At 46.4% G+C, this 25,568-nt stretch overlaps 1 protein-coding gene across 1 annotated transcript; it reads right to left on the bottom strand.

Moving 5' to 3' along the window:
- Positions 1-655: 655 nt before the first annotated feature.
- Positions 656-18,149, bottom strand: LOC100279244 (uncharacterized). Its single transcript, NM_001152265.1, has 10 exons — positions 17,844-18,149; positions 15,786-15,902; positions 15,476-15,706; positions 5,155-5,416; positions 4,773-5,029; positions 4,358-4,630; positions 3,883-4,164; positions 1,602-1,722; positions 1,257-1,426; positions 656-1,168 (listed from the first exon to the last, which is right to left on the bottom strand). Exons 1-10 carry the CDS (start codon positions 18,090-18,092, stop codon positions 1,070-1,072), a joined length of 2,061 nt encoding a protein of 686 aa, NP_001145737.1. The 5' UTR covers positions 18,093-18,149; the 3' UTR covers positions 656-1,069.
- Positions 18,150-25,568: the final 7,419 nt, after the last annotated feature.

The following is a 25,568-nucleotide window of genomic DNA, read 5'->3' as shown; positions in this document are numbered from 1 at the left end:
TTTGCTAGTTTCAGTTAGGGGTGTAATGTTACTGATATTATTTGTAAGTAACCGAATTCGATATGTCTAATTGATAAATATCCGAGTCTGGATACTCAAATACCCTATCTTCATATGTATCTGTATTCTTAAATTTGGATATTTAATCTTATCCGCCACAACTTAGTAATATTCGTATTCGATCCGAATGCAAAAAGAAAATATGAAAATAAATATGGAACGAGTAATACACATCCATATCTGATTCGATTAGCTTCAGTTAACGTTTGCAACAGTATTTTCTGATTATTGTAATCTTTGATCCTAGAGAATTATTTTTTCCTCATTCAGAAGGCTACATTTGTGGGAGTAGGCAACTTGTTGCCCGTGCAGGAAGATGCTGGGTTGTAAATCTCCAGGTTACCACAAGATGGTTGGATACAACCAGGGATTACATTTTTTGTTTTGTAATATCCAAAAACTATTTTGGTGACCAAAGTTTGACTTTTATATTTTTCTAATTTTACCAGCTTGTATATCTCGGACCAAACCGAAAACGAGAAATATACCAAAAAAACTGGACTTCTCGAGAAGTTTAACGCTAGATAGAACAAGAGCGGCAATCACGACAAAGAACGATTAGTAATAAGTGCTAAAATGTAATGACAAATCGATTCAGATTTGAGCCCTCTGCCCAGCATTAAACCATTGGGAAAGCTGAGAAAACGTACGTTCATACATTAGATATTGTTTCGGAGACCGTATCCAATAGTTCACCCATATAGCCACTCAAACCAATGTTTTGCACTGTAAACTGCATTGTTCATAGAGTAAGTTTAAATATAGGTATATGGATAAGTAAGATGCTAGAGCTAGCATGAATAGAGGAGAATTGAGCAATTCAATTATCAGGTGCTCTATAGTCTATACTTAAACTATTGGTACAATCACCATTTGGCTAAATATAAAATCATGTTACACAACATGATGGGTTCAAGCAGCATGGACCTCAGTAGTTGTCTCTGATCCTCAAGAGAACCCACCACTGGTGTTGCTGAGTTCCTGCCCTGACGAACAACGGAACAAAGGTTTAACCGTTTTCTGCTCGGTCATAGGCATTGGACTTGTGCTTCGGTGCGAAGGTAAACCCTTCTGGAACTTTGCCAAGCAACATCTCTGAGATCCTTATCTGCATGCACGGAATAGACGCATCAGTTTTACAGCCATGTCTCAGTTAGCCATACAACATTCTGAGCAACAGAAAAGGGAGTGCCTACCCAGTCAGCTGCTGAATCTGAGACCATCAGGGTTTCGAGGTCATCACGCCCATAGTAGCTTGGAGGCCTCCAGTTCAATCGTTGTGGAATCACATCCAGCAGACCCACCGGAATGTAGCGGCAGGTGTAACTAAGCCATTCTAGGAGGAAATGGCGTGTTGTCTCAACTCCTACAAAAACAGAACCAGAAACACCTGGATGGTTCAAGAATCGACATTGCACCAAGGAAAAACAACAGACTAGTTCTGCAATGCATTCATAATGCGCTGATCTTATTTACATTTCACAATCCACAAGACCCTGAATCTGTCTAAACATCTACAAGGATGAGCTGAGATAAGTCACCTTTGAAATCGGAGCCCCAATGTTCCAGACCAAAACGCACAAAATCTTTAAGAATATTTAATCTCTCGCCAGATGTGATATCCCAGTGCCTTTGTTCTTTTATCTCAGTAAATAACCAAGGCTGCCAAGTGTCATGTGTTAGCACAAAATCAATCATGCATGCATACATAAAATCATGTCAATATAGACATGAATATTCTTGAGCAACAATATCAAGTTAGTAATAGTAACTATGACCAAAGATGGCACATATTAAAAGCAACACGGTTCTGCAGCTGTGGAAAGAACATGAGATGGCAATCTCATTTATGTTATTTAGGAGGTATTAAATGCCTTCGGTCCTTTTAACCAACCAAACTCAACCTCCTACTGCCTCAACTGGACAGACGATGTGGCTAAAGAAATTTGTCACGATGTACAAGCTACAAACAAACAATCATTGCATTGTCAACAATACATGTTGAGTTTGTCACGATGTATGAGACAACTGGACAGACGATGTGGCTAAAAAAATATGTACCCGAGTTAAGTGTGGTGGATAGTATAGAAAGACCACTAAAGATATAATGCGACAATCAGACATCAGTATTTTACTCGTACAACAAGAAGTCAAGTGGGATTGCCAAGTACATTGACATTATGTTGTTAAGGAGAAGATTCATGATCAAACTATTAAAGTTGAGCATATCAGAACCATAATATCAGAACCATAAGATATCAGCAGATCTATTCACAAAAGGCCTTCTACCTAGAGTGTTTATAGGGCACGTAGCCATCTTTGGGATTAAAGGAAACCCTATGATTATGGTTCCAAGGGGCTATCAGACAACCATATTTTTTTCCCGAGAAAAATGTAGGGGAAGCCTCCACAGTGAAAAAATATATATTAAAAGAAAATGAAGCATGTTACAGTGATAGCCAAAGCCATTATCAAAAATTATTTGGTAACATGGCTTCTATGTTGTTTTTTAAAATAAACCTTATATAATTATTTTTTATATATTCAATAACATTATAGTCAATCTTAAATATACTATCTTTTTTTTTCAATGATACTAAAATGGCAATGCTTAAAGAAAAAATGGAAATGAAGAAAAAAAAGTTTCGCAGCACAAGTTTTTCTTTATCCCTGCCTTTCCTCTCACTGTCATATACGCCCCAATCCCCATGATGCCACGGTGCCCCACGTTGGCGAGCTCCATGGCGTCCACGTGCCAGCGAGCTCCACGCTGGGCCACGCTGCTCCCTCATCGACAAGCTTTGCTCTACATGTCGCGTTGGGCGGCCCAACTCTGCTCCCTGCGCTGCGCCGAGAGCTCCGTGTCGGCCATCACAACGCCATAGAGTTTCATTCGTGCGTGGAAAAAAACAAACCGTAGATTGGGTGGATGTAATCCTCATTCTTAATGCATCCGGTGAGGGTGGTTTTCGTAAAATAACCACGAGCTAAAGCTGGGTGAGCCACTTTTTTGGCTTCACCTCTCTAGTATAAAAGGATGCGCTTTTTACTAAAAGCTATCTGCTAATTTAGGGTCTGTTTGATTGGGTTGTGGCTGTGAAAAAAGCTACTGTAGGCTTTGAGCTGTGGAAAAAGCTGATGTGGGTTGTGAGTTGTTAAAAAGCTAAAAATCGTTTGGTGGAAACCACTAAAAGCCGTTAAAAGTCCTTCGATATATGTTTTCGCAGTTTCATCCGAAAACCACTGAAAGCAGGTCCAGGGGTGCTTTCAGTTTTGCACTGCAAGAAAGTCGGCTTTCAGAAAAAGTTGCTTCCTGGATCCTGCCCTTTGGTTTGGCTTTTGGCTTTTAGGGGACAAAAGCCAAAGCCAAAGGCCAAACCAAACACACCCTTAACGTTTGGTATGGCTTATAGGGAAAAACAAGAAGCCACAACAAAAGCCCGTGGCGAGAAACCGAGCCAAAGGGGGCCTAAATAGCATGAGAAAAGCTCTGGACAACAAGATGATGCTAAATACTGGTGATCTAACATGTAAGGATGAAAATTCATGAACATTTTTCGCATTGGAGTGAAAAATCAAAGAAATATCCTTCCTGTTTGCAAATATGATGGTTCTGATTAAAGATTACTCTTTGGGACTGATGAAAAACTGCATCTCCATTTGTAACTTCCATTCAGACTATTATTTCAGTGTGAGCTCCCACAAATGCATATGGTGACGGAAAGGAGTTCAATAAATGTTGCATCCAAGATGAAAAGTTAGAAGCTCCTTGCTATCATTGTTTCAATATGTATGCAAACATGTAAAATGTCAGATGCTAACCTTGATAAGTGCACCTCTAGCAATCATGCAAGTGGAAATTTTGGAGCAGTCTGAAACATGCTTGTTCCAGTCAGTAAAGGAGAATACATCGCCATTTCCAATAACATGCAAATAGTCAGGAGCCTTCTGTGCACACTGGTAGATATAGTCCCAATCAGCAAGTTTGCTGTAGCGTTGTTGCCGTGATCGACCATGTATTGTTATAGCTGAAGCACCCCAGTTGTAGATATCTGAAACTAAAGAATCAGCACGATTCCTGCCCTCAAAGAAAGCTGTCCTTACCTGAAACCAAGCAACAGGGAGGAACATAAGTAAAATACTTCTGCAATTTCTACCTAAAAATATTACATGTGCAGCACCATACCAAAAGATTACATGTCCAGATGCATACAGACAGGAATATTTCCATCAGTGTGAAATTACAAAAATCTAGCTCTAGTACATTAATTAGCTCAGAATTTCATGGCCGCATTACCTTAACAGTTAACGGTTTTTCAGTAACAGTTGATGCCGCTTGAACAATACTCCTAATCCTCATAGGCTTTGTGAGCAATGATGATCCAGCACCCTTGTTGACAACTATATCAATTGGGCAGCCCATATTTATGTCTATGAAATCAACTGAACATTCGTTATCCACAAGTTCAACTGTTCGTGCTACAGTATCTGGATACGGTCCACAAATTTGCACCCCAAACAAATCCTCTGATGGATGCCGTCGCAGCAAAGCCCACTCTGAAGCTTGCCCCTACATGAAAATATCATAAGGAAAGACCTCATGAAGAAAACCAAACAGCCTATGAACTTCGCTAGCAAATTCAATGCTGCATATCGCAAAAAATTCACTCAGAAAAAAGGAAAGATAAAACAAATAAATGTCTTGATCTAACCTGCAAAAGATTTGTGCACATAGCCATTTCTCCACAAGTAACATCAGCTCCCAAGGTTTTACAGAGCCTCCGAAAAGGAAGATTACCAACAGTGGTTAAGGGAGCAAGGTACAGCTTCTCTCGAAAATCTATAATTTTCTTTTCACGTAAATGAGGTATCGTGATCAGATCAACTTTGCAGGAACTTTGGTTATTTGAGGAAACTTTTACTCCACTGATTGAATTAACTTCAGATTCAGCCTCATTGTCATGAATACCTAATCCATGATATAGTAAATCAAAAGGGTTAAAAATATTTAAGAAATAGAAAATTGAGTTAAAAGCTAGAAAAAATAAGCATCAGGAGAATTTTAAACAGTATCTATGTTCAGAAGCAAATTACCAGTGGTAGGACCTTTGATTTCATTATCCCGAGTTTCATCAACTTCAACCTTTGATTTCTTTGATGCCCTTGGCTCCACAGATTCAACTGAGTCAACAACTAAAGGTTCTCCCCCTGAATTATCTATTTCTTTGCACAACGTGGGATCAGGTTCAACATTTTCAGGAATGCTAGAAAGAAGTGTTTTGTCATCACCATTTAGGTTACATGTTTCATCTGGATTATCATCATTTACTGCTTCTGCTTTATTCTTGTTTCCATCCTGCATCATAAATGTTAGATTGCAAACCTTGAACTTAATTGGGTAGGGGATGTATTAATATATAGCAGCTATGTACATGGGCCAAGGCCCATTACAGTGATAAGATACAATATGCTAACACCCCCGCAGTCGTAACTCTAGCCTTTAAAGATGTTGAGAATGGACTGAAACTTCGAGAACATTGTGGATGAGAGCCCCTTGGTGAAGATGTCGGTGAACTGCAAAATGGTCAGAACGCGGACATCGCCAACAACGACACGCTTGCGGCCGAAGTAGAGGTCGATCTCCATGTGCTTTGTATGCTGGTGCTGCACGGGCTTGGTGGAGAGGTAAGGCCACGATGACATTTGTTGCAGTAGATGAGTGTGGCGCGCGCAAGGGGGATGTTGTCAAGGGCGTCGGGCCCGTGGGTAGGAGGACCGCGGCTCCGAAGGTCGTAGCCGCCGTCCATGTTGCCGACCGGGTTATGCCCCCAGGAACGGCGGTCTTCGTCAACGGGTTATGCCCCCTGTTGCCGATTAGAGAGAGAGGTAGGAGACTGAGATAAAACTTTCTTGTCCTCATCATGGGTGCTTACAGGGGGTATATAAGGCCATAGGCCAGGGCTACTAAAGGAAGCCACTAATCACTCTTATTCCCTTCTAAATCTAGCCCGGATTATTAAAGGAAAGCCATCAATCACTAATCACTCTTATTCCCTTCTAAATCTAGCCCGGACTAATAAAGGAAAGCCATCAATCACTAATCACTCTTATTCCTTCTAAATCTAGCCCGGACTAATAGGAAGGCCATCAATCACTTTTATTCTTTCTAGATCTAGCCGCTAGGCCTGGCTGCCTGCTGGATCAGGCGTCCTGCGCGCTCAGCCGCGCGCCGCACGTCGCGTGCCCTGTGACGCCGTGTGTACGTATTTCCGTACATCACATCTCTCCCCTCCTCGAGAGGCAGCTCGTCCTCGAGCTGAAAGAGTGGGTATGAAGCGCGGAACGTGTCCACATCCTCCCATGTAGCCGATGCCGGAGAGGCTCCCCGCCAGCGAATGAGGACCTGCCGAACTCCCCTGAGCAGCCGCATCTTGACTGCTTGCTCTGGCTCTGGAATAACTGCGTCGTGGCGAACCAAAGGTAGAGCTGGAGGCTCTTGCGGAGGCGCGCCGTGGAACTTCTTGAGAAGCCCCACGTGGAAGACGTCGTGGAGGCGAGCTTGAGGAGGCAGGGCCAGGCGGACAGCCACGGCGTTGATGCGCTCGACGACGCGGTAAGGGCCGTAGAACCGCGGCTTCAGCTTGCCAGCCGACGAGTCGGGCATGGAGGTCGTCGGGCGCTGGCGTAGACGAAGCAGCACCCACTCGCCGACCTGCACGTCGATGTCACGATGTAGACGATCATAATGATGTTTCTGGACAGCCTGGGCCTGCTCCAGCCGGTGACGGATATCTGCCAGGAACTCCGCGCGCTCCTCCAAAGTCCTGGCCATCGCAGGCACCGGCGTTGCCCCTGCTCGTAGGAGCGAAGTAAGGGAGGGTCGCGGCCATAGACGACGCAGAACGGCGTGTCGCGCAGGGACGACTGAAAAGCGGTGTTGAAGATATATTCCGCCCATGGGAGCCAGCGCAACCAGTCGCGGGGTCGATCTCCCGTCAAGCACCTGAGATACATGATGATGACCTTGTTCGCCGATTCGGACTGGCCGTCTGACTGGGGATGAAATGTCGTGGTCATCTGTAGCTTGGTACCGCTCAAGCGCATCAGCTCGCTCCAGAAGTTGGAGGTGAACACTGAGTCCCGGTCAGAGACGATCGACTGGGGAATGCCGTGGAGACGGACGATGTCGGTGAAGAATGCCTGCGCCACAGACTCGGCCGTGTACGGGTGCGCCAGGGGAACGAAATGTGCATACTTGCTGAAGCGGTCTATCACCGTGAAGATGACGGTCTTGCCGCGGACGCGAGGCAGCGCTTCGACGAAATCCATGGTGATGTCCGTCCATACCCCTTGCGGCACCGGCAGGGGCAACAGCAAGCCGGCCGGGTGCTGATGGTCGGGCTTGTTGCGTTGGCAGACTGCACAGCCACGAATCAGATCCTGCACCACACGTTTCATGTGAGAAAAATGGAAGTCGCGCCGGAGTCGGTGCAGGGTGCGTTGTACGCCCTCATGGCCTTCCTCGTGGACCGCCACCAAGATCTCCTGGAGCAGCGGGGAGGCGGGCGGAATGTACAGCCGGCCCGCATAGTGGACGAGGCCATCGGTTAGCGCCCAGGGCCACGACCTGGCGCCTCTGCTGATGTCGTGCTGGAGGGCCGCGAGCGTGGGGTCGACGGTGTGTGCCTGACGGAGCCGATCTATGAAGTCGAAGCGTGGTCCGGACAAGGCCAGCACCAAGCCCTCCTCCTGTGTGTCGCGGCGTGAGAGCGCGTCCGCGACGACATTGGTATGCCCCGGCTTGTACTCGACGGAGAAGTCGAAGCCGAGAAGTTTGCCCACCCAGTGGTGTTGTGGTATGGTGGACAACCTCTGATCCAGCAAGTACTTGAGGCTGTAGTGATCGGTCTTGACTTCGAAACGGCGCCCCCAAAGGTAGGGCCTCCAATGGCGGATTGCCTGGACTAGGCCGATCAGCTCCCGCTCATAGGCGGCTAGGGCGCGGTGACGAGGCGCCACGGGCCGACTGAAGAAGGCCACGGGGTGGCTGTCCTGGACCAGCACCGCCCCGAAGCCGTGGGACGAAGCGTCGCATTCGACGACGAACGTCTTGGAGAAGTCCGGCATGGCGAGTACCGGGGCCGACGTGACCGCCTCCTTCAGAGCGGCGAAGGCAGCCGCCGTCTCGTCCGACCACAGGAACCCTTCCTTCTTGAGCAGGGCGGTCAGCGGCGCGGCGATTGTGCCATAGTTGTGCACGAATTTCCGGTAGTACCCGGCAAGACCGAGGAAACCGCGAACCGCGCGGGCCGACCGCGGCTGCTGCCAGTCTCGCACCGCCTGCACCTTGGCGGGGTCTGTGGCGACTCCGGCCGCCGAGACAACATGTCCCAGGTACGCGATGGAGGAGGCCGCGAAAGCGCACTTAGAGCGAGCGCTTGACGAAGAGCTGGTGCTGCTGAAGCGCGCCGAAGACAGCACGCAGGTGACGAAGGTGGTCCGCCCATGTGCGGCTGTAAATCAAAATGTCGTCAAAAAACACCAGCACGAAGCGGCGGAGGAAGGGGCGCAGGACATCGTTCATCATCGCCTGGAACGTGGCGGGAGCGTTGCACAGCCCGAACGCCATGACCAGGAACTCGTAGAGGCCGTCATGTGTGCGGAACGCCGTCTTGTGCACGTCAGTCGGCCGCATGCGGACCTGGTGGTACCCGGAGCGCAAGTCGAGCTTGGTGAAGAAGCATGCCCCGTGGAGCTCGTCCAGCAGCTCGTCGACGACTGGGATAGGGAATGCGTCCTTGATCGTGAGCGCGTTAAGCGCCCGGTAGTCGACGCAGAAACGCCACGATCCGTCCGGCTTCTTGACGAGGAGGACCGGGGACGAGAACGCGGAGTCGCTGCGATGCACGATGCCTTGTACGATCATCGCTGCACATTGTCGCTCCACCTCATCTTTGTGGGCCGCCGGGTAACGGTACGGCCGGACCGCTACCGGCAGTGTGCCCGACTTGAGTACGATGTTGTGGTCACGCGCCCGCGGCGGTGGCAGTCCCGAGGGCTCGGCGAAGAGGCCATCGAACGTGGTCAGCAGCTCCTCCAGCAAGGCTTCGGGCGCCGTGATGCTGTCGAGGCGCGGTGTGCGCCGGGCGGCCACGTCCTCCCAGCAGACGGGGCGGCCATGGCGTGTGAAGGCCACGGTGCGTGTGGTGAAGTCCCACACCATCTTGCCTAGCGTGACCATCCACTGGGTGTCGAGGACGACGTCGTAGCCGGCCAGTGGCATCACATAGAGGTCGACGCAAAAGTCCTCGCCTGCGATGGTGATCGAGGCCTGACGGAAAACACCCGGGCAGGCGATGCGCTCGCCATTCGCCACGGTGGCCGTGAGGCATGGGCTGGTCTGGACAGCAAGCCCCGTGCGTGACGCTGCGGCCTCGGCGATGAAGTTATGCGTGGAGCCAGTGTCCAGAAGGGCGGTCAGCGTCACGGCGCCCACTTGCACGTGCACCTGCATGGAGTCAAAAATGGGCATACCAGCCACAGCGCGAAGGGAGAACAATGGTGCGGAGGTGTCTACGGCGTCAGCCTCCTGGGCAGCGTCCTCCAGCTCGAAGCCGTCAATGTAGAAGACGCGGCGACACACCCGATTGTGCCCGCGGGAGTACGGCTCATTACAGTTGTAACACAAGCCAAGACGACGACGTTCCGCCTGCTCCTCCGTCGTAAGGCGCTTGGCAGCCCCAGCCGCGCCGCGTGGAGGAGGCGCCGGGACGGCCAGCTGCTGTGCTGGGGGAACCGGTACGGGAAGCACCGGAGGCGCGCCGGCCGCTGGCAGCGCTGGCCGCGTAGGTAGAGCGGGCAGGGCCACGCGCGGGGCCGCCCGACCGAGTAGGGGGCTGAGCCGGTCTAGCTCCACCAGTTCCAGCATCCTGGCCAGGCTCATGGCTGCGGCCAGGGACTCCGGCGCGTGAACGCGGACCTGATGGCTCAGCAGCGGCAGCAGCCTACCTGTGTACAGCTGTACGCGCTGGCTTTCCTGCAGCCGGCCAGCACGCGAAAGAAAGGCCTGGAAGCGGTTGGAATATTCTTCCACCGATCCCGTGCGTCGACACTCCGTCAGCTCGAACAGCGGCGCCGATCTCAGCGCTGGTCCGAACCGGAGGTTGAGGAGTTCCTTGAAGTGACCCCAGGGCGGCGTGCCCTCATCCTCCTGGAGTTGGAGGAACCACAGCTGGGCCATGTCGTCCATGTTGTAAGATGCCATCCATACCTTTTCCTCCGGCATGGTGCGTTGATGTCGAAAGTACGACTCGCACTTGTTGATGAAGATCAGCGGGTCGGACTTGCCGTCATAGCGCGGGAACTCCATCCTCTGGAACTTCGGCGGGTGATCCGTGTGGGGCTGCCCATCTTGGTGGCCGCCGTAGTCGGTCGCGGAGGCGACCTTCTCCTGCATGATAACCATGTCGGACTGCATCTTGGACATGTTGGAGGACAGGGTCTGGAGCATCTGCATGACGTCGGCCATGGAGGGTTGAGCGTCGTCACCCATGGTGATGAACCTGGACGTAGCGGTGGGGGCTGGTGGTGGTGGTGCGGCTGCAGTGGCTGAAGGGCTGGGGGTGGTGGTTTGGGATCGCCGACTTCCTGATACCAGGTTGTCAAGGGCGTCAGGCCCGTGGGTAGGAGGACCGCGGCTCCGAAGGTCGTAGCCGCCGTCCGTGTTGCCGACCGGGTTATGCCCCTAAGAACGGCGATCTTCGTCAACGGGTTATGCCCCCTGTTGCCGATTAGAGAGAGGTAGGAGACTGAGATAAAACTTTCTTGTCCTCATCATGGGTGCTTACATGGGGTATATAAGGCCATAGGCTAGGGCTACTAAAGGAAGCCACTAATTGCTCTTATTCCCTTCTAAATCTAGCCCGGATTATTAAAGGAAAGCCATCAATCACTAATCACTCTTATTCCCTTCTAAATCTAGCCCGGACTAATAAAGGAAAGCCATCAATCACTAATCACTCTTATTCCTTCTAAATCTAGCCCGGACTAATAGGAAGGCCATCAATCACTTTTATTCTTTCTAGATCTAGCCGCTAGGCCTGGCTGTCTGCTGGATCAGGCGTCCTGCGCGCTCAGCCGCGCGCCACACGTCGCGTGCCCTGTGACGCTGTGTGTACGTATTTCCGTACATCACAGATGTGGAGCTCCTAGAGCAGCTGACAGAGCAAGGGCACCTGGGCCACGCCATTGGCCCCAACAGCCAACACAATACTCAACCTCAACGTTGGAGCAGGCGACGACGGACTGTGGCTTCGAGGGCCAGGAAACAAGGTTGGTGCCCAAGAACACGGTAGCAAAGGTGGGTTGACGCGTATCTAGGCAACCAGCCCAATCCGCGTCGGTGTAGACGGACAACTCAAAAGTTGGAGAGAGCCGAAGTAGTAGAAAGTGACGCGGAGATAGCAAAGAATCCGCTTGTCAGCAGTGAGGTGGGGCTCCTGCGAGACGTGCATGTGAAGGTATACCACCTGCTGGACCGTGTAGACGATGTTGGGCCGAGTGAAGGTGAGACCTTGGAGAGCCCCAGCGAGGCTCCGGTAGGCCATCACGTCGTGGACCGGGGCACTGTTGTTGTCGCAAACCTTCGTCTGAGTGTAAACAAGCATGGAGCAAAGCTTGCAGTTGGACATGCCAGCCTGCTCCAGAACATTAATGGTGTACTGCTGCTGGTGAAGGAAGAGGCCCTGTGAGCGACGCTCCAAGGTGACCCCGAGAAAGTGGTGGAGAGGGCCCAAGTCCTTCATCACAAACTCGCGCTGCAGGGCAGCGATCGTGAACTGGAGGAGAACGGCACTGGATGTCATGAGCACAATGTCGTCGATGTAGAGGAGGTAGAAGATGTCGCCGCCGCGTCAAAGGATGAACAAGGACTTGTCCGACTGAGCCTCGACGAAGCCAAGCGAAACCAATGAGAAGGCGAAGCAACTGTATCAGGCCTGCGACTCCTACTTGAGGCCATACAAAGAACGGTTAAGTTTACACACCATACCTGAACGAGTGGAGTTGACGAAACCGGTGGGCTGGCTGCAGTACATTGTCTCGGTTAGAGTGGCGTGAAGGAAGGCATTGTTGAAGTCTAGCTGGTGAACCGCCTAGTCCCAGGAGAGGGCAAGGGAGAGGGCGGTCCGAACGGTGGCAGGCTTCATGACATGGCTAAAGGTCTCGTCGTAGTCCACTACAGGATGTTGATTGAAGCACCGAAGTACCCAACGAGCCTTGTACCGATCTAGGGTACCATTGGCCTTTAGCTTGTGATGGAAAATCCACTTGCCGATGATCACGGTGGTGCCCCAAGGATACGGCACCAAGTCCCATGTAAGGTTGTCCAGCAGGGCCTCATACCCATCCATAGCTGACGCCGGTGGAGATCGACGAGCGCGGTCCAGAGGGAGGGGACATGCGAGGAAGTCGTAGTGGTGGCCGTGAGCACCGATCGTCATGTGACCATCAGGTAGACGTGGCGGGGATCATGGTGTAGGCGACCGGATGGTGCACCAACGGCTCATCATGGGAGTGATATGAGGCACGGAGCGACTTGTTGGAGGAGGGGATCAGTGGACCAGACCACAGACGTCGCTGGTAGACATGGGCAGAATCGACGAAGCAAGCCGAAGGTGGTCGGAGAGGTGGGGTCGTGCGTGATGTGAAATAGGACACCGGAACCAGGGGTACGGAAAGAGGAGGTATGTCTATGGGATCGACATCAAGGAGAGAATCAAGGTCAGGAGGTGGGGAGGAGCCAGTAAGGGGAAAAGCGTCCTCTTCGAAGACAACATATCGAGATAATGACACGGTGGGTGAAAAGATAGGGGCACGGGTACCCGTTGTGATCAGAGGAGTACCCGAGGAAAAGGCAACGAGTGGATCGGGGCGCAAGTTTTTGAGGAGCAGTGGCGAAGGTGTTGGGATAGCAGGCACAACTAAAGACGCGAAGGTGCATATAGAAAGGGGTGGTACCGACGAGGGTGAAGGAGTGGGATGATTGGCTCAATTGGAGGGGAGGCAGTTCAGGAGGTAGGTGGTAGTGTGGAGACCCTCGGGTGAAAACGGTCGGTAAACACTAAAACCATTTCCGTTTTCATATCTTTTCCTCGGAAACGAAATCAAAAAAATGATAAATCCGAAAACGGAAACAACATCGATAATTCGGAAACATCAAAAACAGAAGTTCGGTATGAAAAATACATCAGTTGCTGTCGAAATCTAAAATAAGGTCGGTAAAAATCGCAACATGTACCCTCAATTGACTTAAAAATTCACATACGACGTACATCCACATAGAAATTAGTAATAATATATAAATATTCAAAAAAATCGTGAAGAATTAAAGCATATCTCACAAAGCATTAAAGCAATATCTAACAAATATAAGTGACAGGCATTGTGCACACATACATATAGTTAGAAAGTCACAATGCAATACCTTACAAAACTAAACTATTTGATTGAAAATACATTGGTAACCATTGAAAAGCATAAAACATATCACAGATCATACCATAGAGCGTAGAACTAGAAATATAACTTGACCTAGCATAATATTAATAACTTATAAGACATTTTAATACAAGGTAGGAAGTCACAATCAATATAATACAATGTAATATAGTAATAAAATCATTATCATGTATTTAAATAAAGGACTAGTAAGTCAAGTAGCATATAACTATAGAATCAAGATATGTATGATGACATGACACTTGCATTCTAATTGATACTCCTACAGTCCTACTACGTGACATAGTCACATAATTGGTGTCCTCCTGGTCATTCTCAAGTTCTCGTGCAAATTTTTGAATATATGCATCAATAGTAATATTTGGTAAGAAAATATAAATAAGAGTCATAAAAGTATTAAACATCTCTAAATTATATACATCAGATAGATCTCGATTTTAGGAAAACAATAAAATTGGTTTCATATTTTTCTAAGTTAAGATGAATTATAAAGATCAATTTAGATTTAATATTTTTCTGAAAAATACCGAATTGATTATCGACGGTAAAAAAAATACCGAATAAATACAGTAATTTTTGAAAACGGTTGGAAGAGACCCAAACCGTTTTAGATTTTTTTCCTACTTATTTTGTTTCCATATTTTTGGGCGAAAGGGCCTCTACCGTAATGGTTAAGGCTTCCGAGTAGCACCTCCAGGTCTCGGGTTCGATCCCCCTCGGGGGCGAATTTCGGGCTTGGTTAAAAAAAATCCCCTTGCTGTGCCCCACCTGCTCTCAGGGATCGATATCCTGCGCCACTCTCCGGCTGGGCCGTTGCAAAGTGGGCAGTTGATCGGCCCGTTAGTGATGGGGGGGCAGGGTTCGAGGGTTTTCTCCCCTTCTCTGTAAGTCTTTCGAATCTTTAATTATTGCTAGACTATTAGTTCCATGTAATGCTCTGAATCCCTACGAGTGTCTTCTCTAATCTACTAGCCTGAATCTCTGTGATGATCTAAACGATTGAAACTTTGCCTTGTTTTTTTTGTTTGTCACCTCTCTACAAAGTACAAACTATTTTTGTTTGCCTTGGTTAGTCTCTTCTTGTGCCTTTTGAACACGTCATTTTGGTCTTTATTTGTGTCAACACCTCCAGATCTTACTCCCAAAGAGAAAAAACACACACACAAATGATTAATCATGTTTAATCTACACTTAATCTTCCTAGGCGCTAAGCAATGTCCTAGTGCTTTTTACAAATTTGCTCCATATTTTAGTTGATTTTTAGTTACAAATTTTATGAGGGGATATAGCTAGCACCATAATTTATGTTTAAAAATATAATATACTTATATCAATATTTTTATAGGTTAGGACTTATAATAACAAATTAACACTAGAAATACGAAATTGTATTAAACTTAATGATTTGAAATTCATAATAAATTTTTAAAACAATTTATTGTGCACACTATCACCTCACAATTTTTTAAATTAAAATCCAACTTGTACGTATTACGTAGAGAAATGAAAAAGACAAATCTTGTTAAGGGATAAATTAAAACGACTAAAATAGTTAAGGGGAGTAAATGGAATCGAACATTCGTTTACTTTGGAGGTAGTAATTTGGACTTTTGCCAATTAAGAATACAATATTTCAATTTCTAGCAATCATATTAGTTGTGGCAATGTCATTGGTATATTCAATTTTGAAGGAAGGCACTACCCTTTTGGCGGATGCTTACCACCAACATATGTATTATGTACCCATGATCAAAGTAACTTATAATCTTTTAAGAAGCAAATTGAACACAACAAGAATAAATGTATAGGAAGGTTACTTTATTGTAGAAAATCAAGAGATACAAAAAACTAAGAGATCAAAGATATGGCTAGACATTGTTAAAAGTTAGCTATATACCTTAAGACCAAGAAGTTTGATCTGGGCACTGGCCTTGGGAAATTTATATTTGCTCTTCCATAAGAGCTTTTGAATTTCTTTGCTCAAAGGATTTCTCTCACAATTTCCCTCTGGATGATTTTGAGGAGCAAGGTTATCCTTATGTGTACTAAGGAATCGACAAGTTAGTCCATATGGACACAAATGTCCCAGTGCAGTAAATGGGCATGTGCCTTCAAGGTCAGCTGGTTTCTGCACACGAAAAGGCAATTTAGGATTAAATAAGTTATAAAATTCACTAACAATTTATATAGCCAAATAAAAAGAATACCTGAGACAAATAAGCATTTATGTCATGGCTGAAATGACAAGAAGTACCATATTTGCATGAGTCCACATTTCCACTTTTCCCTACTTCGATACAAAGGTGAGAAGTAGATTTTTGTTCCTGTGCAATATAATAAGTTCAGTGGATATTATTGCCGGTACAATGAGGAAACAAAAAACTACCAACCTACCACCAAAATAAGCGGTGTATAAGCATGCAAAGATAATAAACAGTTCTGAAGTGCAGGAATATGAGGTATATTTCACTGATGATTATAAAAAGAGAAACATATGCTAAACTTGCAGGTTTTAATAGTAATAGTACTCCCTCTGTCCCAAATAAATCAACTTCTAGAGTTGTCCTAAGTCAAAGTATTTAGAGTTTGACCAACTTCGTAGAAAAGAGTACCAACATCTATGACCCCAAATAAATATACCATTAAATTATACTTCACATGGTATCTGATGGACTTAGATGTCGTAAATATTTGTGCGTGTATCTATAAATTCAATCAGATTTTAGATCGTTTGACTTTCTAGAAGTTGAATTATTTTGGGATGGAGGGAGTACTTAACATATATGTGCCCCAAATAATAACTCAGCATTAACTTGTTTTCAAGTCGTCTAATTAATCGCGATTAATCGTCAAAGTCGGTTTGGACCAATCGCGATTAATCATCCAAGTCGGTTTGGAACAATCGCGATTAATCGCCAAGTCCTCCGACTAATCATGATCAATGCCATTAAGCATGGTTATTTTACAAGTGTCAAAAGAAATGGAGAAGTACAATGTCATTCCCAATTTCCACCTTAGGAGTAGGATATAAAATTCCTGACTAACCAACAGAAATAATGATTAACATAAATATTCCAGATTACTAAATCAAGCAATAATTGGGTGTGGATGTCAAATACAGATATTGCAAACAAAAAAACCATGGTCTTCACTTTTCAACATGCTATGATTTGACAAAATTTAATATAGGGTCTGTTTGGTTGGGCTGTGGCTGTGAAAAAAGCTGATGTGGGCTGTGAGCTGTGAGAAAAGCTACTGTGGGCTGTGAGCTGTTAAAAAGCTAAAAAGTGTTTGGTGGAAACCACTAAAAGTCGCTAAAAGTTTTTTCATATATATTTTCATAGTTCTATCCAAAAGCCGCTAAAAGCAGATCCAGAGGTGCTTTCAGTTTTGCACTGCAAGAAAGTCGGCTTTTAGAAAAAGCTGCTTCCTAGATCCAGTCCTTTGGTTTGGCTTTTGGCTTTTAGGGGGTAAAAGCCAAAGCCAAAAGTCAAACCAAACACACCCATAATACATACCACTCACATAACAATCAGAAACCTTGAAATGCCACATGATCTAGCTACCAGTTGGCCCATGCTATGGAAATCAGGTGCCTAGAAGGTAGAAGCTTGTTTTCTAAAAAAAAAAGCAAACACTACATGAATCCAGGGGCGACTTCTAGATTTTATTTCCTCTCTTTACACTAAATTTGTAGAGCTTCCGGCATGTTCCAATAAGCTAAAAAGTAAGTTTTATAGGATGGCGGTTAGACCTGCTATATTGAATGCTGCAGAATGTTGGCCTACAATGAGTGTCGCGGAAATGCATTGTGTTGGAATTTATGGTCATAAGAAGGATCGAGTGTGGACTGTGGAGTGATATATACAATAAGCTAGGGATAGCACCGATTGAAAAAAAAACTTTGTTGTTGTTGTTCCAGTATATTTGTCGTTTTTTATAATATTCAAACAGGTGGAAACATCATCTTCTGTTAATTAATGCAAAGACCCGTGATTCTCATGCATGTTCTAGAAAAACAGAGCTCAAACTACAGGTTGCTAAACCCTACTACGCAACAAGGTAACAATTTGATACGCATACACAGACGCACAAGTCACAGGAATCGGCACGGTTTTGAGCACAAGTTACAGCACGACGTAAATAGCGCCGTCGTGAAACAATTGCACTGATCTGCCGACATTTCAAGAAGCACCTAGCAAGCAGAGCCCAATGAAAGCTGAGACAGCAGAGCAAGCACCCTGCGTCGCTACCGCGGTGGTTACCTGCTGCCGCTCGCGCTTGAGCTGGCGCTTGGACTTCTTCTCCACCTTTACGACGGCCCCGCCGCCGGCGGCTTTACCCTCCTCCTTGGGTGCCTCACGGACGGGAGGCGGGCAGAGGAAGGCGGGCTTGACGGGGGCGACGGCGCGGGCTACCAGCTCCGCCGGGGTGGGACGAGCAGGAGTGGGAGCATCAGCTGTTACTGCAAGCAAGGCATCCGGCGGGTCGGTGGCCGGCGTGGTCGCAGCCATGGTGGAGGTGTGGCGGCGGCGCACCGAGGCAGGCTAGGGGAGTACGGGATGTACAGGCAGCAACGAGGGTTTTATGTAACGGGAACTTTGGCAGTGCAGCCCATAATGGAGTACTCTTTGTTTTACGGAACAATTGGATCTATACCATTAAAAGATCCAAACTTTAGATATATACCATGGACCCCACATGTCATTGACTCATGTGGACCCACATGTAAGTGAGATAGTAATGGTATGGATCCAAAGTGGTGATCTTTTAATGGTATGGATCCAAATTTCCCTTGTTTTACTGAAACTATGAAATCAAAAGAAAATAATGTCCTATGGTTAAGAGCAACTGCCCTAAACACATAAACAAATTAAAATATAGGTCTAATCAAGATAAGACAGTTTTACCAGGAGCCCTATTTCATAAAATTTATCTAAATATTTGTTGTAGCGAAGACGGAAAGCTCCCTCGATCCCTCTTGCCTCTCACACTAACCTATTGTTGAAATGTTGGGCCGAGTTCGCCCCTTCACTCTAATGAAGTAGACAACCTGATGGACTCACCCGAGGGGTGGCCTTCGTTCAGCACGCGAAGGCTCATCAAGATCTAGTCCTCGTACCGTATGGTCTTAGGCGGCGGCGTTCTTCCGATCTAGGTCAACCTGTCGGTGACCTGTGTGGGTATGAAACCTGGTGTAATAGGAAAGTATGTACTTACCATATTGTAATTACCTTATTGTACAATGCATGTCGGGAATATATTTAGTAGCAGGGGGCATAACTGTATTTAGGTTCACCTGCTACCCTGTCGCTTAGGACATGTTTAACAAAGCATTTGCGCTCCCGATCTATTGTTTTTCCCTGCCTCCTGTTTTCCTGCTCCCGAGTGCTTGGTTCGCGGTTTTCTGTGCCAACATTTGGCGACGACCGTTTGTGCTCCGAACACCGACTTCCACGATGGCTCCTGTCGGTGTTTAGAGTCCGACCGCACACCCGGGGTTACCCCTCGCGGTGCTTTTGGATAGGACGGTGTTGTTGACTGTAACTCAATGGTTCGTGCGAGATGCACGAGAGACGACATGCAATTTTCTACAGGTTCGAGCCGCTTGGAGAGGCGTAATATCCTACTTCCTGGTGTGGATCTTTATGTGGTAGGCTACAAGGGAAGTCTCCAAGATGGAGAAAAGCTAGTGATATAGGTAGATGGTTGATGGAAATGATGGGGTACCTCCTAGGCCTTATATACTCGACCATGGGGCACTACATGCGTATGTGATGAGTACGTATACCCTAAATAATAGTGAACCGACTGAACTGAACTTCCTACAATCTTGCCGACTTATCCCTAATCCGCCCTGATATTCAAGGGCGCTGCACGCGGGAAAGTCGGGTGGACAATACGGATAGCGTTCGAGTCTGACGGGTTGCTTGGGCCTGAGTCTGCTTCTTTCTCGTGTCAGCCCACTCTGCCAGCAGTTCTGTCCCGGCCCACGAAGGGATGGCCTTGTGAGGTAATTGGCCCATAGCCTCTCGCGAGGCCTTCCTGCCTTCTAGTGGACCTGGGGTATATCTGTCCCCTACAAGCCCCCAATCTTTGAGTTGATTTTGAAATAATCAGCCCAAAGATTCTAGGTTCGGCTCGTAGGTTTGTTATGTGGCATGGTTTCCACTCTGCCGATGGGTGCTGTTGGAGACTTGTTCTCAAATGCTATGAGTTAAGAACAAAGCAACACAAATGTTAATGGTTAAAGACCTTCGTCCTCCGAAACATTATCTCCTTTAGGATATAATGATCTTCAGACGAAGGTCATGAAGAGCATACCTGTAATACTCAAAGTTGTATACCAAGAATAATAGAGAGATATCCTCAATTTTATGTGTCTCATTTGCATCATAAGAAAAGAGCACACATAATTGAGAGTGATCAATTAAAACCAATAATACCAAAAAAAAAGCATCATGCTGGAGTTTATATGTTTGCGCATTAAATAAAATAATAATGCTAATGATAATAAGATAATAATTACTAGAAATTGAATTAAACCCTAAATTGAAAAAAATAGGGTTTTCCAAAATGAGAAGAAGAGGAATGATACAAAAAATATAAATAATGTTATTATACTTTTGAAATTGGTATTTTTCATTTCACAATATGATTTGAGAATAAATTTGCACAAGGTTTGAAACTAAATTCGAATTCAAATTGATTTTAGAAATAAAGAAAAGAAAATGGGAGATGAAAAGAAAAGGAAAAGCAAAATCCCACTGTTGGGCCCAAAACCCTCAATTCGGCCCACCATCTCTTTTGATCCGTGCAGCCAACCACTCACCCACGGCGCCGACATGGTGGGTCCACAGGGCAGTGGCGCCAGCGCACACAACGTTCCCCCTTTCACTGCGTCGCGGGGACCACTGGCCAGCCTCTCTTGCTCACCGCGCTCACTTCCACATGGGCCCCACGTTGCCAGTGCTTCACCCCGCACGCTCGGGCTCGGATGTCCCTGGGATGTGGCCCCATGTCGTCAGCGCTTTCCTCACCAACGGAACGCCGCGAGTCCACCGCCGCAGAAACCGGCCGTGCGCCTGACTGGCGCGGTCTCGCCGGAGCTGTGGCAGGCCAGCTTTCCCCGAAACGAGCGGCGTAGGACCCGGGCGCCTCATCCCCCTGCCTCTCGTTAAAGCGGCGTCAATTTTCTCTATCGCGGAGCCAGCTTCATACCCATCTCCCTCGCCGGGCGGCCGAACAGAGTGCTCGCCGGCGCCCCACAAAAATTGTGTGTGCTCGAGCCTTGGAAAACCACTCGGTGCATTCCCTAGGGCATCGTGGAGTCGTTGCTTGCTGCCATTGGTGAGTAGGGAAATCAATCCGGTGGCGGCCGGAATTCGTCATCGCGCCCGTTGATCCGCCGTGAGAAGTCTAGCGCCAATTCGACCTCCGCGTTTGGTGAGCTCTCGATTCTTTACCCTCGCTGTATTACCTTACCTATCTAATGTCGCGCCGTGGTTAATCGTGGGCGAATTGGGCATGAATTTGGCCTTGGTGCGGGGAATGTCGTTTGGGCGCCGCCCGTGTCGTGGTCGGGGGTGTTCGGCTACGCGATGGTCGGCGAAATCATTCCCCTGTGTTATCCTTGAGTTCCGTTTAGGGCTAGACTAGGTTGATTTGGGGGTTGGGGCTCTAGAACGCGAAAGCTGGGAGCTCCGGTGAACTCGCCGCCGCGGTAGAGTGAGGTCCGCCGCGCAGTCTGTCGTGGGGAGGAAGAGAGTCGCGTGGGCCGTTGGATCTTATTCAACGGTCACGATTAGATCTCAGGGAAATCAGAGGTGTGCCGTTGGATGGCCGGGGGTCGGCTGAGATTAGATTGTTGCATACCTATTCATAGGATTCATCCGCGCCGTTCGATCTAGATCGGGCGCATAGAAAATGATTCGGTTATTTTAAATCTGCGCCGTGGATCTCGGATCCAAGGGCAGTTATTGTGTACCGGTTTCGGGTGAGGTTGTTTTAATCTGGGCCGTCCGCGCGATATCCTGCAGCCAGATCTTTCTGATACCCCTTCGCGGTGCACTTTTGCATAAAGAGCCCCTCTGGAATTGCAGATTAGAACCCGCGGTCCATTCTAACTATTCACTGAGTCTCGGTAAAAGTGCGCCAGAGCCCCTGGACTTTCCAGGAATTGAGGCCCAGTCCAGGAATTAAATGAAACCAGAAAATAGATTTAGAAATTGATTTTGAGTATAAAAATAATTATAAAACTTGGTAATTAATAGAAAATTCATATTAAGCCCAAATTAATTCGTCCCAATTCCTATAATTTTGTAATATTATTGTATATCATCTAATACCACTGTTTTGATATGAAAGTCACATTAGAATTTATATCCCATTTAATCTTGTACAAAACACATAAGAATCTTCAGAAAATCATAACTCCTCCGTTTTAACTCCGATTTGATCCGTTCGAGTTGCGTTAGTCTCGTAGCACCGAGTATATCATTATTATGCAGTATGTTCTTATGTTTGGCGTGATGTTAATTTTATCTATATCATGTTTGCTTGTATTGCTACAACTAGCGCGAGGACGTGTGTCATCTGAAAAGCAAGTTGGTACCTGGATTCTCAAGTGCCAGGCAAGTTGTGCCCTTGATCACTTACTTTCCCAGCCATGTTCTTATTAATTTTAATGATCTGCATAGGATAATTTTGATGGGAGCCTTTATGTTACCCCAGTTTTGATTACCTCTATACCTTGTTCACCCCTGAAATATTTTTGGGTAGTACTTGCTATTGCTTTATGTGGATTGGGTATGGAGATACACTATTCATGATTATTCTGTTATTAACTTGTTATTATTATTGTTCATGTTAAGATCATTAAATTAATGGGAACATGGAGCGACCACCCGGGAAAACAGTGCTACCACAAGGGTATAATGGGACGCCCTTGGCTGACTAATTAGGAAAGCTAGTGGAAGACTACCTTACCCGAAAGGGGCAAGGGCAGTAGGGGAGAGGTCAGTGCGGGGAGGTCCCTGGTTGATTTTGCTGCGATGGCTGTCAGCCAGGAACCCTGTACTGGATCTTCCTATAAACTGTAGCGGGTTTTCGGAAGCTAGTGGAACTTTGTAAAGGCCTCGTAGTGGATCCCTAGCCATTCACCTCGGTAGTGTCTAAGGGCCTTGCAAACCCAGGCGACATGGGATACACGACTTGTGGGTAAAGATGCGCAACCTTTGCAGAGTGTAAAACTAGTATACTAGCCGTGCTCACGGTCAAGAGCGGCTCGGACCCTCACATGATTAACTATGGAACCTAAATTTAATTTGACATTTGCATCGCATTTGGGATTATTTTACTATTACTGTTCTTTATTATTATTAAGGTTTGGTATTTACTTACACCTAGTAATTGCTAATAAAATTTTGACCAACTTATAAAAGCAATGCTCAGCTTCAGCCTTTATTCCATTGATCAGCCTTACACTTCATGAACTCCCACCTTTGGTGAGTTCATGCCACATTATTCCCCACAACTTGTTGAGCGATGAACGTATGTGAGCTCACTCTTGCTGTCTCACACCCCCCCACAGGAGAAGAACAGGTGGTCGAAGAGGAGCCGCCTAACACTGAAGAGTTTGATCTGATCTAGGTGGCGTTTCTCAGTCGACATTGGCGCCGACGATCCTTAGTTCGTTTTATGGTTATACTTTTATTTTGTAATAAGTCTTCCGCTATGTAATAATTACTCTGATGTTTTATGACATTTATCTCTATACACTCTGTTATTATATATGTTGTCTTCTTGGCGCATGTATGAGATGCACCCGGCTTTGTTCCTTAAAACCGGGTGTTACAGAAGTGGTATCAGAGGAAATGTTGACTGTAGGACGAAACCTAGATAGAATGGACAAACCCTTACCTACTTATCTCATTCTGATTCATTCTACACTTACCTTACTCTGATTCTTTCTACACTTATCTTGATCCTGTCTCACCTTCTACTGTTCCACTCTGATCATTCTTACCTTTTCTACTCCAAGACAAGACAAATTTCACACCTTGGAATCCCTATCCCTATGACATTCTTAAGAGTTAGGGAACCTAAGACAAGATCAAAACTATTTTCTATATTTAAAAAAAATGTTGTTTGATTGTTCTGATGATCAATGCCTGATTTGCTTCTTTGATTGATTGAAATAGTATAGATGGGCATCTTAGCATGTACCACCATAAGATAATGAATTAGCTTTAGTAGGTGACACACTTAGCTAATAAATCACCCAAAGTAACATGCTTCGTAATCACTGCCTTGTCTACAATCCTTTCTTTCGTCCCCTGTGTTTCTAACCCAGATGAACTACCCCTATAGTGTTAGAAGAGAGCACTATAGACGTGATCCTTGGTATGTCGTGGTTAAGAAAGGCAAAGGCAGTTTATACACTGTGTTAGAGGAACCATAGAACTCACCAGTTCCAAAGGAGAAAGATTTGAAGTTGGAATTGCAGTAACTACTGCCACCAAACTAGCGGCATTCTTAGTTGATGGGAAGTTTGTTGGTGACAACATCCGTGTGGTTAGAGATTTTCCGGATGTCTTCCCAGAAGAACTATCTAGGACTGCCCCTATTTCTAAACGGCCATACATGATGTTCGTAGAAGAGCTAAAGGAACTTAAAAAGCAGTTAACGGAATTATAGGATGTTGGGTACATTCGTCCGAGTTCTTCACCTTGTGGAGCGCCAGTTCAATTCATACAGAAGAAAGATGGATCGCAAGGGATGTGCGTGGATTATAGATCCCTTAATGATGTCACTATGAAGAACAAGTGTCCATTACCCCGCATTAAGGATTTATTTAATCGGATGAGAGGTGCAAGGGTATTCTCGAAGATTGATCTCCGATCAGGTTACCATTAAATGAAGATTAGGCCATCAGATATTCCCAAGACGGATTTCTCGACTCGATATGGATTATATGAGTTCACCGTTATGTCATTTGGATAACTAATGCACCAGCCTATTTTATGGATCTGAAGAATAAGGTGTCCATGATCTGGACAGATTCGTCGTGGTTTCATCGACGATATATTTTCATTTCAAGAGTGATAATGATCATGAGGAACATCTGATATTGGTGCTACAGAAGCTACGAGATAATCAACTCTATGCCAAGTTTAGCAAGTGCGAGTTTTGGATTGACAAGGTGCCATTCCTTGGACATATTATTTCTAATGGAGGAATAGCAGTGGATCCTGCTAAAGTGAAGGAGATAATGGAGTGGAGAGTGCCCACTACAGTTACTGAGATTCGGAGTTTCTTAGGACTCGCAGGATATTATCGGAGATTTATTGAAGGGTTCTCTAAGATTGCCAAGCCTATGACCTCGCTTTTGGAGAAAGGAAGAGAATTCAAGTGGGATGAGAAATGCCAAGAGAGCTTTGATCAATTGAAGGATAGGTTGATGTCGCCACCAGTATTAATTATGCCAGATCTACAGAAGGGAATTTGACATTTATTGTGATGCATGTGGCCAAGGATTGGGATGCGTGCTTATGCAAGAAGGTCATGTGATCGCCTATGCATCTCGTCAGTTGCGGAAACATGAGTTGAACTACCCCACTCATGACTTGGAATTGGCTGCCGTTGTGCATGCACTTAAGATTTGGATACACTACATTATGGGAACCAAGTGCCAAGTGTACACGAATCATAAGAGTCTGAAGTATATATTCACTCAGAAGGATCTCAACCTTAGGCAACACCGTTGGTTGGAGCTTATTAAGGATTATGATTTGGAGATTCACTATCACTCGGACAAGGCAAATTTGGTTGCAGATGCCTTGAGTCGAAAGGAGCATGTTCAGTCCGCTTTCGTTGTCCAGCTACCTGATGAATTAGCAAAAGACTTTAAGAGACTTAACCTGGGGATAGTTGCTCATACTGAAGGAGTTACTATTGATGTGGAACCTACTTTGGAGCAAGAAATCCGC

Source organism: Zea mays, chromosome 10 (genome assembly GCF_902167145.1).
Source record: "Zea mays cultivar B73 chromosome 10, Zm-B73-REFERENCE-NAM-5.0, whole genome shotgun sequence".
Classification (NCBI taxonomy): Eukaryota; Viridiplantae; Streptophyta; class Magnoliopsida; order Poales; family Poaceae; genus Zea; species Zea mays.
This window is presented reverse-complemented; position numbering and strand designations above follow the sequence as displayed.